General features: G+C 41.4%; 2 protein-coding genes across 3 annotated transcripts; one reads left to right on the top strand and one right to left on the bottom strand.

Moving 5' to 3' along the window:
- The first annotated feature begins 4,616 nt into the window (after nucleotides 1-4,616).
- On the top strand, nucleotides 4,617-7,424 carry otol1b (otolin 1b). The gene is made up of 4 exons (XM_076036200.1): nucleotides 4,617-5,244; nucleotides 5,339-5,428; nucleotides 6,379-6,450; nucleotides 6,535-7,424. The coding sequence occupies exons 1-4, from the start codon at nucleotides 4,863-4,865 to the stop codon at nucleotides 7,422-7,424; spliced, it is 1,434 nt and encodes a 477-aa protein (XP_075892315.1). The 5' UTR covers nucleotides 4,617-4,862.
- A 647-nt stretch (nucleotides 7,425-8,071) lies between these two features.
- Nucleotides 8,072-12,015, bottom strand: LOC142895288 (high affinity immunoglobulin gamma Fc receptor I-like). Of its 2 annotated transcripts, XM_076036198.1 has the most exons (7): nucleotides 11,860-12,015; nucleotides 11,709-11,744; nucleotides 10,942-11,217; nucleotides 10,364-10,636; nucleotides 9,600-9,875; nucleotides 9,076-9,348; nucleotides 8,072-8,526 (listed from the first exon to the last, which is right to left on the bottom strand). In XM_076036198.1, exons 1-7 carry the CDS (start codon nucleotides 11,903-11,905, stop codon nucleotides 8,318-8,320), a joined length of 1,389 nt encoding a protein of 462 aa, XP_075892313.1. In that variant the 5' UTR covers nucleotides 11,906-12,015; the 3' UTR covers nucleotides 8,072-8,317. The 2 variants fall into 2 exon arrangements, with proteins under 2 accessions (XP_075892313.1, XP_075892314.1); XM_076036199.1 differs by lacking the exon at nucleotides 9,600-9,875.
- Nucleotides 12,016-12,230: the final 215 nt, after the last annotated feature.

The following is a 12,230-nucleotide window of genomic DNA, read 5'->3' as shown; positions in this document are numbered from 1 at the left end:
TCGGGTTTCATTTTACTAGGAAACCTCAGAAAGGGCTTAAATATTAATATGGTTGCCAACGTCCTCCAGTCAATCACGTTCAAGTTGTTCAGCTCAGTCACTCCAAGAGAGGCGGGCCTCTATTATGAGTGATTCCAAGGCTGATGTGTGTTTTCATCATCTTTCTCCTGGCACATGGCAGTGGATTTCTAGTCACTGCACTGCATGCTGACAACCACCTCCAAACTTCTCCGTTGGTTCAGTGCGTTTGGGGTGACGAGTGATGCCATTTTTTTTATTTCACAGGTTTGTCTGAATGTCGCGCTGCAAACTTCAAAGGAGCAGGTGGTCGCACCCTTTGTTTTCTATGGCTGAAATGTGCCTTGTTAATTCCAAGTCAGAAATCAGTCTTTTGCAGCACTGCGGTTTGTGCCGATCGTGTGCGCGCTCTTTGCTTTCTGCCCGTTGTGTGATCCTTCTGGTGCATGGCGTTGCCAAAAAGACTCCTTTTTATAGGCCATCAGTTGGGAGTGACGCCGACAAGCTGCAGGTTTGCCTTCTAATTAATGATACGAGTTCAGCTGCTGTCAGTGTTAGGGACAGCTGCTTGATTTTGAAAACAAGAAGAACATTGATATGCTTTAAATCATTCAAAAACTTAAAACCAATGACCAAACATCTGTTTATTTGGCAAATTACAAAGTTAATCAACTAAAAAAGTCCTTTGCATTTACTTCATTGTACTTTCTTGTGGGGCATCTCACTGGGCTTCACTGACAAGTCAGAAAGCCCAGTGAAAACACCTTGAGACTTAATGTTTTTTGAACATGTTTGCCTCATGGCTTGAATAGGTTTTGAGTCACCGCTAAATAAATACCTGTGACATGGAGATAAATTGCAGAATTTTTGATAGTATACATTTAAGACAAGCGCTGATATTATTATACATTGTGTTCTTTCTATTGGTTTGTGTTTTGTGTGAGTGTTTGCTCTGAGAGGTGTGTCCGTCTGTCTGTGTTTGCGCTTCGATCTCTGTTTATTCTTCTACAGTGTTTTGGGTGGCAGCTTGTTCAATATACTCAAGCAGGCATTTTCAAATTGTTACACTTTTTATTTACTTTTATTTATTATCTGCAATTTCACTTTGATCCCAACCCAGTAATATGTTAATTACTGAAAACATCGTCATTTCTGACGGCCAAGTTTTGATGCAAACTATGTAACCAAAACAAAATGCTCTCATGTCATTGATTGTAAATTACCAACTGAGCAAACAAAAGACACTGACCTGGACACACACATTAAGCAACAAACACAGTCCACATAATCTCATCTACAACAAACATCAGGACAACAATTTTATAATCTGAGGATAAAATTATTTCTTTCTGTTCTCGCCATCTTCTTAGCAGGGCCTCTGTGCTGACAGAGATCTTCCCAGTTGCATTTGGAGTGATTGCATAACGATGACGGCGCTCTTTGTGGATTGGGGAGGAAAAGGAATTCAGCGAGTCACCCAGTCCAATATCTTGGTTATGATCAGTCAATATGAGAGTGGAGGAGTGACTGGACACTGATAAGTGAGTCAAACAAGGCATAAAACCACTGCTGGAGATGAATCATGACTTAGTCAATAGATTTTCATTACAAAACAAACAGACATTCCCCCCCCACCCCCCAAAACAAGCAAATAAAATTACACTATCATTACAGAACTCTCCAGTATGATCAATACTTTACACAGCAATTTTTTTTTATTTTTTTTTATTTTTTTTTTTTACATTAAACTTTCAAACAAATTTGACATTACAATTGAACTTACATATGCTCGCGTAAACGCTTCGGTCTTATCACTCTGTCAAGAGCACTGTGTATAATACTTAGAGGGATCTGTTGGTTTTAAACGGAATTAAACTAAACTTTGCATGAACCTTAAATGCGAGTGTGTCACCTAGTGGTCATTTACAGGAACAGTCTACTACTGCTGTTCACTATTAACAAAAACTTGCGATTTCTCACCAGCTTCGCAAAAGTAATGTTGGCCTTAGTGTCACCAACCAGTTATCAACAAGCTCGTGTAGTATGCACTACGTCACAAAAACATTTGTGAGGAACATTTTACAGCTTTAATTTGATTTAACAGGTACAATAAATGTATTTTTAGGTGCAGACAATTCTAAGGGCATCTGAAACAGATCCCTAACTTTCGAAAGACTTGTTGCGGGGAGTGATTGCCTAACATGTCTCACTATTTGTCTTTACGTCCAGCGGATCTCTTGCCAAGGTCCTAACACACCGGGCTGCTAATTCACACCAGATATCGCTTTTCTCTGAAATGATCTCACCACAAAAGGGAACAGCGAACAAGAAAGGCATGGAGGTGTGAAAACTCACAGATTAGGAGAGTGTTGATGCCTTCATATCCCCTTTAAGCTCCATTCCATCCATCCAAGGCATCTGTGGTTCTCACTTCTCTTGGCTACACCTGTTGAGTAAGGTAACTCTTCCCTATAACATTCACTGCAGAATCTCTGCGGCTGGGTGTAAAAAGGGGTAAATAAATAAAGGTAATAGCACCAGGCCGCTGCTGTTGTGTGTGGATGTTTCAGCAGGATAAAGCCCCTTGCCACACATCTAAGGCAAGTACATGAATTTAGATTTGCTATGTTTTTTTTTGTGAATACAAAAAAACAAAGCAGCCAGGCATGTATGGACACTGCCACAAGGAAAATAAAGAATGTTTAGGCGTCAGACTATGCAAGAGGCTTTTTTGTTGTAAATTTAAAAATAATTTAAACACAAAAACAAATGTCTCATATTCAGCAGCTTTCTCCTCAAGCGTATTAGCAGCCCTCTCTGTTTCCCGGGTTTCATTTCCTCCTTCCTGCTCACTTATAGCTGGTCATTGATCCCTCTGAGGACATGAAGTCTTTGACAACTGGGGCATGTCCACAGCTCAACCATTCATTGTCACGGCCAAGTTGAGAGTTTCGGCCAGTCAGCTACCACAAAATCATGGTTTTGCAAAAAAAAAAAGAAAAAAAAAAAGGGGAAAGAAAAAAATGCTGCCTATCTTATTACACCATAAGAATGATTCATTGTCTAGTTGCATGAGATGAACTGTAGTCAGCAAGTTTAACTTCCAGGAATATTGGCCAAAATACCCCCCACAGCACTAGGAGGTGTTTGTTTTTGAAAAATACATTTAATTGCTGCTAATCATGGTGCCATTCTTGAGCACGACAATAAAGAATCTTGACTTTTTTTGTTGTTGCTATTTTATAACAGTCTGTCAGTGAACTCTGTCAGTGAACTCCCCAGAAATGAGAAAAGTCTCTCCTTTACTTCTTTTATTTCTTCCCCTTTGTAGAAAGTGCTAAAACACAGTTTGGGAAACCAGCCCTTCGTGATGAGATAAAGAGGGTCCGATACCTCTCCATGGTAAGTACAGGAGGCTGAAAGCAGAGGTCTAGACATACTTTTTTATCTACACATTTCAAATTCAAAGCTTCACAGTGCACTACCTCAGCCTGCTATGAAAATCAGGATTTAAAAAGTGGAACCTTAAAATCTAGCATGATCTTGTGATGGAATGACTGATGACCGTTATCTATCAACAGCCCTCTAAGGCGCTGTGCGTTAGGAGCAGTTTGCAGCATCCTGCCCAAAACCTCTGCATTGTTGTTGTGCTCTGGCCTCTGTCAGAGAGCTCTCTTTGCCCGGCTTTGTCCATCGTAAGAGCCTCAGTCCGAGGCTAGATGTTGGAGGAGTGCCTCTCATATCGGGTGACCCAGTGCCCCACGGCCTTTGCTCCTGGCCTAGCTCGCAGTGAGGGAGTGATCCTCGTGGGTGCTGTATCCCGTGTCACAAAAAGCACCTTTCTACACAGCAAGGGGCACACACACTGCTTCTCCCTGGTTCAGCTCCCGCCAGTCCTAGTAGGATTTCAGACCTCCCCCTGTGATTCCAGCAAACACCCCTATTGGTGATGTTCTTTGCCCAAGCCAGGCAGAGAGACCTGGAGGATCCGGTGCTGCTTCCAAAAGACTGCTGGACAAGATACTTTTGTGAGTGAGTCTATTAAACTAAAACTATGCATTTAGAACCTTATGTTATATATAAGTTATTAAGCATGTTGTCATATCAAAATGTTGCATCATTATTTAGAAGGATGTCTGTTTTTATATTTACATCTGCTAATTTCTGGATAAATATACATTAAAACTGTGATAGAATCTGCACAGCGAACTCATCACAGTGTATGGGACTCAACAACAATGGTGTATTATCAAAGTTTAATAAGGTAGAAAAATAAATAGAACATGCATAAAGCAAATGACAATGGGCAAAGAGAATAACAGAATCACCGTTCAGCTAATAGACTTGGAATTGAAACAGCTTGTGCCTCTTTAACTTCTTCTTAGCTCCTATATTATTCACATTTTCAAATATTTATCTTTTCACTCCAGAATAAAACAGTCGCGCATGATCAAGTATGTATGTATATTAAAAAATTGCTAGTCCCATGCTTACAATCTGGCACAGAAATGTTACAAATAAATAATGCTCTGATGCTTTGTTGTACCTTTTGCATGTCCTTCAAGACCTGGCTCAAGGTGTTGTCACTTACCTTTGAGACGCACCGATGTCCAATATGTCATTAGTGATGACTTCCAGAAGTGTGTATTTTTGAACACACTTTCTGAAAAGCAGAACAAGCAAAAGCAAACATGTAAGATTTCTGAATACTTCACTGAAAGTGTTGCAAAAGGGAATTTTGCACAACACAAGACCAAATGATACGCAGTGCTGGCCAACACACAAAAAGAAGTGTCCTCTGTCTTAACTGTGTGAATGTATGTGTTCTCAGAACCCAGTAAACCATGAGGATTACCAGTGTCTCATGTCAGCTCGCCCTGGCTCTAGCTGCGGTCACGCTGACTGCAATCTCTTTTATTGAGGCCAAGACAACACAGAAACCAAAGTATCAGTACACCAAGAAGCCTGTCCCTCAGATCCCCGTGCACAGCCCTCTGACCACCAGTGCAGTCAAAACTCACAAGATAGTGCCAAGTCCGCAGCCTCCAACAGAGAGGGACCTCTATGCAAGTCATGCACTTAACTACGATGCACATGGCACTGAGGCCCCTGGTCTTGGCCCTGAGAACTACACAATGGATTACAATGAGTGCTACTTTAATTTCTGTGAATGCTGTCCACCTGAAAGTGGCCCACGGGGGCCAAAGGGAGACCAAGGCTTACAAGGTCATGTACAAACCTATGATATGCAATACTTGTCTACTCTGCTCTACTCTGCCTTCAGTATATTGATCTGCTGTCATAATGATTTTTTGTTCAGGGCCCCCAGGCGAAAGAGGCCTCAGTGGAGCAGCCGGTTTACCAGGAATCCCAGGATTTAGTGGCCCTATGGGGTTAAAAGGAGAAAGAGGTAAATGTGATACAAACTATGGATACATAGTTACTGAATGAACTTGCTAAAATATCATAGTACTTATTTATTCATAGGATTTAAAGTATTTTGCATCTAGCAAAGAGCTCCAGCATGTTGAGTGCTTCCGTCCAGCTGTTAATTTTTTTTTTTTTACTAATTGAAAAATTAAAGCTCATTCTATACTTTTCATACATTTTACAAATTGTTCACATTATACACAATTATACACTGACAGATATATTTCAATTCTGTTTTACTTTGATAATTATTGCACACTACTTGAGACGAATTTAAAAAAAAAAAAAAGAAAAGAAAAAAAGCTTCACATTATAACATAAAATGTTGGAGGTCTGAACAGTACATGGCTTGTACTGTTGAGTCCCCCAACATTTTATGTGTGCTGCACATGCTTGTAATACAAGCATGAACAGCACACAATATTTGTCTGAGTTTGCTGGCCATTCATGCTCAGCTCAGAAATGGTATTTGCATTTTTGATGAAGTGGGAGGGAGCCGAGTCCTACTGGAAAATGAAATGACCATCTCCATAAAGCTGGTCAACAAAGGGAAGCATGAAGCATGTAGTGCTATAAAACTTCCTGGGAGGTGCCAGCTGTGAGCCAAAACCTGATCAAACACAGTGGAGCAACAGCAGCAGATTTTCCAAAGAACTTTTTCCACAGTATTTTAGTTTTCTGAGACACTGAATTTGTGGGTTTTCATCAGCTGCATACCAAAATCATCATCTGTGTTTAATGAATTCCATTATGTTATAATTAATAGATGGATTGAACTGGGACACATCATAAAAAGAAAATCCTGTACAAATTGAATTTTACTTTATGAAATGCTAAAAATGTCAATCTCATGTTTTTGAGGATATTGTAAAATATTTATGTGGAATTGAATGGATGGCTAAGCCAAGGTGTATTATTGGGTTGTATCAGGAGACAGAGGTGACAGAGGAGGCAGTGGGACAGCAGGGCAACCAGGTGTCCCGGGAAAACCAGGACTAAAAGGTAGGTAAAATTTTATGATCAGATCAATATTAATTACCTCAATGTTGCCCTAATACAATAGCTGTAACGTAGTTTACCTTGCAGGTGATGTTGGCCCAAAAGGTGAGATGGGGACGCAAGGTATCAAGGGTAGTGGTGGAGAGAAAGGTGAGCCTGGTCAAAATGGCACTGCTGGTGAGAAGGGTGAACAAGGAGCCCAGGGACCAGCTGGACCCCCAGGAAACGCTGTTGAGTTAGGCCCTAAGGGAGAAAAAGGGGATAAAGGGGAGTGTGGGACACTTGGAGAGAGGGGACAGAAAGGTGAGAGAGGGGATCCTGGACATCCAGGCATTCCAGGAGCGATGGGCATTCCAGGAGTCAATGGCAAGCACGGTTCTCCGGGTCCGATAGGTGCCAGAGGGGATCAGGGATCTCCAGGACCACAAGGGGAACCTGGGGTCAGAGGACCTGAGGGGCCACAAGGCGTAAGAGGAATAATTGGGCCAAAAGGAGACAGAGGTTATCCTGGGCGGAGAGGTGATCGTGGTATTCGTGGACTCAAAGGAGCCAAGGGCTCGGGTCTTCCCTTGAAGCGTTCAGCTTTCAGTGTTGGTATTTCCCCAAGAAAGTCTTTCCCTCCCTCTGGTTCCCCCATCCGCTTCGACAAAGTCTTCTACAACGAGGAAAACCACTTCAATCTGACTTCCAACAGCTTCACGTGCGTCCATCCCGGGGTTTACGTCTTTTCCTTCCACATCACGGTGCGCAACCAGCCGCTGCGAGCCACACTGGTTGTGAACGGCTCGCGACGGGTGAGGACACGGGACTCTTTGTACGGTCAGGATATCGACCAGGCATCCACTCTGGTGCTGCTGCGCCTGGCTGCAGGCGATCAGGTCTGGATGGAAACCTTTAGAGACTGGAATGGGGTGTATGCCAGCAATGAAGATGACAGCATCTTCTCTGGCTTTCTGCTATATGCAGACGATGCCTGATTCTCTGTTCAAAGCACATCCCTCTACGGACTGCTGTGATGTCTTGGATGAAACTGTGTACAAATGGTGCTAATATTTTCTGATCCATAATGATCTGCTCGAATAGCGGCACGGTGTACAAAAAAACTTTGGCACTGGTTGTATTGAACTTATATTTATTATGTAACCATTGTATTAATCAAGTATCTTGTGGTCATCTTGTGCTTTATTCTTTTACGGTGTACACATTGTTTTATTTATTGGCAACTCTTAAGTCTAATCATTGTGCAGCCTATACAGAGATCAACTGATATAATATATGGTACAGTCACCTTTCATCCTCCCTTATCACAGGCTTTCAAGTATTTATTGGTGGTATAATGTACCTGTTTTCAGTTATCACCATTTGATTAGGATTAGTCTGGCCTCTTTCACTGATTTGTCCCCCTTTTTTGTACACATTATATTTTTCACACACTTACATCTACTTTCCATTATTAGCCACAGATATCTTACATCATATATGTCAGAGTCTTATTTTGGAGTATGACGTCAACAATCACATGTAACAAGATAGTCTTCTCTGTATAATCATTTTATACTTAAACCCATTGTCCTTGTTAACATTGTTGTTCTACTACTGTAAACACAAAGGAAATAAGATTCAGCAGTGTTCAACATTATCAGAATTCTTTAATTGCATTAAGTGGACAGAGTTATGGAAATGAAGCAATAAAGTCAATACCTGTAACCTAATAGATGCATATTTGATAGTTGTGGTATCAAAAGTGGAAACTGACATGCGTGTTTATCAGCAAGCACAGTGTTAGCGATGAGTTATGACTTTAAGTTTTTTCTGCAGATGCCAGTAATTTATTGTAAATTGTTATCTTGGCACTGTCATCTGGACAGTTCTAAGGCATATCACCAGATTGTTCGGACATGTCGCCAGATACCTCGGATAAGTCCCCAGACTCTTCAAACAAGTCCCCAGATGCTTCAAACTTGCTGACAGTATTTGGAATGGCCATCTTCACAGTAGGTGGCAAAGTCTGTGTAGCCGGCAGCGATGTTGTCTGACCTGGTGACTGGGTGTTGACTGTGATAGGATGTTTTGCATCTTCTGAACAGGTCAAGAAGATGAAATCAATAATCACATGTTTAGACATTTTTTCTATTATAAATATGTGTGGTGACATCATTAGTAAAGGAGAAACAGGTCAACATTATCGAAAGAGATGACAAAGAAAACAATATTGCTTCCATTTCCGAAGGGCCATGAAAGGATGAAGCCACATTTGTGAAAAGGTTACTTGACTTATGAAAAAGACATGACACTACCCAAACAAAACTAAATAAAATATTGTAAAATTATACAATTGGACTAGATCCCAATGTGTCAGTGTAACAACAACTTGACCAGGTATTGTCTCCTCCCCTAAGTGATTAATTCTCACTCAGCAAACTTGTTTGTGTCCCTCTCAGACAGTACAATTAGCACCGGTTTTGCCAGAAAACAAGAAAACGTGGTTTTTGAACAAATGACTAAACTTATAGACATCTTTAGTGATTTATTTTTATTTATTTTTTTACACATATTTAACAATGTGTGGCTGATTTAGTGGAGTCTGAGATTTGGACACATGAGACCGAAAACTTCAACTAAACTCACCTAAGACCTGCACTGGAGTCTCCGCCGAAAGCACAGAGTGTGTACGCCTCCGTGCCTCCCAGGAGGCCCTGCAAGAATACATTCCGTTGTCGTTCACGGCCAAGTTGGTCAGGTTGAATTGAGAGTTGGAACCCGTCTGTCGCAGAACTTCAACACCATCTTTGTATAGGATGGTCTCATGTAGTGGTGGTGACCCGTGGACACGACAGGTTAGCTCTACGCTTTGGCCCACCAGGACAAGCTGAGGTGAAGCTTGCAGGATGGCCCAACCTCCTGGGAAGAAAGTTTACACTCGACATCAGGCCCTGATTCAATTCTATCTTACAAATCTCACAAAAATCAAGATCAAACAAACAAATAAACAAACCCAAAATAATGAAAAACCAATGAAACAAGCTTACATAAAAAGTCAACAGTGAGTGAAATGATGAATGGCTTCTCAGTTTGTCAAATACACTAATTACGTTTGAACATTCCAATGAATCACAACATGGGAAACTAAGCAGTTGTCTTTGAGCACTTACCATCAACAGTGATCTCTATGGGCTGGCTTTTCTGGGTTTTTATCGTCATTTCTCTCACTCCCTGGCAGTAATACGTCCCACTGTCTCTAAATTGGGCCTTCCATAAAAACAGGTTCTGCCCAGAGTGTGGGAGCTGCTCTGAACCCTTGAACCAAAGATAACTCCAGGTAGCCTCATCAGGAATGGTGCACTTCAGCAAGACATTCTCCCCAGAGAAGATTCTTCCATCTCCAACAACAATCTCCACTGTGGCTCTGACTGAAGTCTCAGAGGACCCTGAGGACACAAATCACTTCACTTGCTGAGTGGAAATACAAGAAACGTTACCCTTAAAAAACAATCAGTCAAAGTTGTGCCATGTGCATGGCTCTGTGTGTTATTCATTAAATACCCTGGGTTATAGTGGAAGGTTGAACTTCAGCTTTTGCAAGAAGCTAAAATTGGTGGTTTTTAATGAACTCTACCAACAAAGGCTGAAGCATGATTTTGTCTGGAGACTTGCACAGTTAATTGTGTAAGGCTGCACTATTGGAAGCCAAGGTGAAAAAAACCAATGTGAAAATAGGTGAAGCTTTCCAGTGAATTTTCACTGGGAGCGAGCCAGGTTCACTGTTCACAAGACTTCTCTTCCCCAAAGTTGAAATATGTCATGCAAACAAAACTTGAACAGTTAATGCAATTTACTCATCTAGCTTTGATAACTGATGATAAGAACTCATTCTCAATTGAGTCAAAGCACTGTGTCATGCTACAAGAAAACTCACCTAAGACCTGCACTGGAGTCTCCGCCGAAAGCACAGAGTGTGTACGCCTCCGTGCCTCCCAGGAGGCCCTGCAAGAATACATTCCTTTGTCTTTCATGGCCAAGTTGGTTAGGTTGAATTGAGAGTTGGAACCCGTCTGTCGCAGAACTTCAACACCATCTTTGTACAGAATGGTCTCATGTATCGGTGGTGTCCCGTGGACACGACAGGTTAGCTCTACGCTTTGGCCCACCAGGACAAGCTGAGGTGACGCTTGCAGGATGGCCCAACCTCCTGGGAAAAAAGGACAGGATGGTTTACACTCTATAGCTGGACCTGATTCAAGTCTATCTCATTTTATCTGTCAATATTCCCCCTTGTTAAAATGATCGTTAAATCCATACTTTTTCAGGGGGGGGGGGGGGGGAGAGATTACCCAAAACATTAAACCAATAAAATCTGCCTATTCTATCCTATGAAAACAACACAAGCGAGTAAAAGGATGAATTCCTTGTCACATTGTTAAAATTTGTCATTATGTTTGAACATTCCAATGAGTCATAATAACATGGTAATGAAGCAGTTGTTGGAGCACTTACCATCAACAGTGATCTCTATGGGCTGGCTTTTCTGGGTTTTTATCGTTGCTTCTCTCACTCCCTGGCAGTAATACGTCCCACTGTCTCTAAATTGGGCCTTCCATAAAAACAGGTTCTGCCCAGAGTGTGGGAGCTGATCTGGTCCCTTGAACCAAAGATAACTCCAGATAGCCTCATCAGGAATGGTGCACTTCAGCAGGACGTTCTCCCCAGAGAAGATTCTTCCATCTCCAACAACAATCTCCACTGTGGCTCTGACTGAAGTCTCAGAGGACCCTGAGGACACAAATCACTTCACTTGCTGAGCGGAAATACAAGAATCGTTACCCTTAAAAACTATCAGGCAAAGTTGTGCCATGTGCATGGCTCATTTGCCTTATCTATCAAATACCCTGGGGTATCACAAGCTGGGGAACTGTTTCCTCGTTCCCCCTTCCATGTGTGGAAGGGGGAACATCAACTTTTCCAAGAAGCTAAAACTGGTCATTTTTAGGGAACTCTAGCAACAATGGTCTAAACATGATTATGTCTGGAGACTTTCACAATTAATTGTGTAAGCAAGCACTGTTGTAAGCCAGGGTGAAATGAAAACAATATGAAAGTAGATGAAGCCTTCCAGTGAATTTTCACTGGGATCGAGCCAGGTTTACTGTTTACAACACTTCTCTTGCCCAAAGTTGAAATATGTTATGCAAAGAAAATTTGAACAGTCAATGCAATTTACTCATCTAGCAATGATAAGCTCAGCTGCTTTATTTACTACATACCCTGGGTTATCACGAGCTGGGGAAATGCAGACAGAACTGTAAACAAAAAGGGAAAAATCTAATGAGAACACCACGTATAAAAATGTAATTCATGTGTCAAATGTAATTAAAAACGTAATTCAGTTTTATTCAAGTGACAAATAAAACTCACCAAGTAGGGAAACGATCCATTTTGACGCAATGCCCATTCCGGTCATTCTGCTTGTGACACAAAGAAAATGGAGAAGATTCTTTATTTCAAATTAAATGGGAAGTGAAAGCGTTGGGAGTTTCGGTCATTAAAAATACATCACACAGAACGTGTGTTTTCTGGAAAACGACCCACTTTGGCGTATTAACAAGTTAAACTGCAAGCGTTCGAAAGGTTCAAGTTCCTTTTTTTGTTTGTGTTGGAACACATTTGGCAACACTGTCAGTTTCACTCTGAATAGAAATGGCGACTATATATTTGTTTTACAGCTTCAGGTCTACTCCACGGGTGTAAAAATGTAAGTAGAGTTCTGGGTTGTTTTTTTCTTCTTT

The sequence above is a fragment of the Nelusetta ayraudi genome, unplaced genomic scaffold (genome assembly GCF_046127955.1).
Source record: "Nelusetta ayraudi isolate G7.1 ecotype Tasmania unplaced genomic scaffold, CSIRO-AGI_Nayr_v1 ptg000048l, whole genome shotgun sequence".
In the NCBI taxonomy this organism is placed as follows: Eukaryota; Metazoa; Chordata; class Actinopteri; order Tetraodontiformes; family Monacanthidae; genus Nelusetta; species Nelusetta ayraudi.
The sequence above is the reverse complement of the archived record's forward strand: the minus strand, read 5'-3'. Positions and strand labels throughout refer to the sequence as shown.

Coding starts and splice junctions, on each gene's coding strand:
- otol1b (XM_076036200.1), top strand. CDS start 4,863: ATGAGGATTACCAGTGTCTCATGTCAGCTCGCCCTGGCTCTAGCTGCG. Junction 5,245..5,338: donor GGGAGACCAAGGCTTACAAG/GTCATGTACAAA, acceptor TTTTTTGTTCAG/GGCCCCCAGGCGAAAGAGGC. Junction 6,451..6,534: donor GGGAAAACCAGGACTAAAAG/GTAGGTAAAATT, acceptor TTTACCTTGCAG/GTGATGTTGGCCCAAAAGGT.
- LOC142895288 (XM_076036198.1), bottom strand. CDS start 11,905: ATGACCGGAATGGGCATTGCGTCAAAATGGATCGTTTCCCTACTTG. Junction 10,637..10,941: donor CATAGAGATCACTGTTGATG/GTAAGTGCTCCA, acceptor CTTTTTTCCCAG/GAGGTTGGGCCATCCTGCAA. Junction 8,527..9,075: donor GACTCCAGTGCAGGTCTTAG/GTGAGTTTAGTT, acceptor TGACCTGTTCAG/AAGATGCAAAACATCCTATC.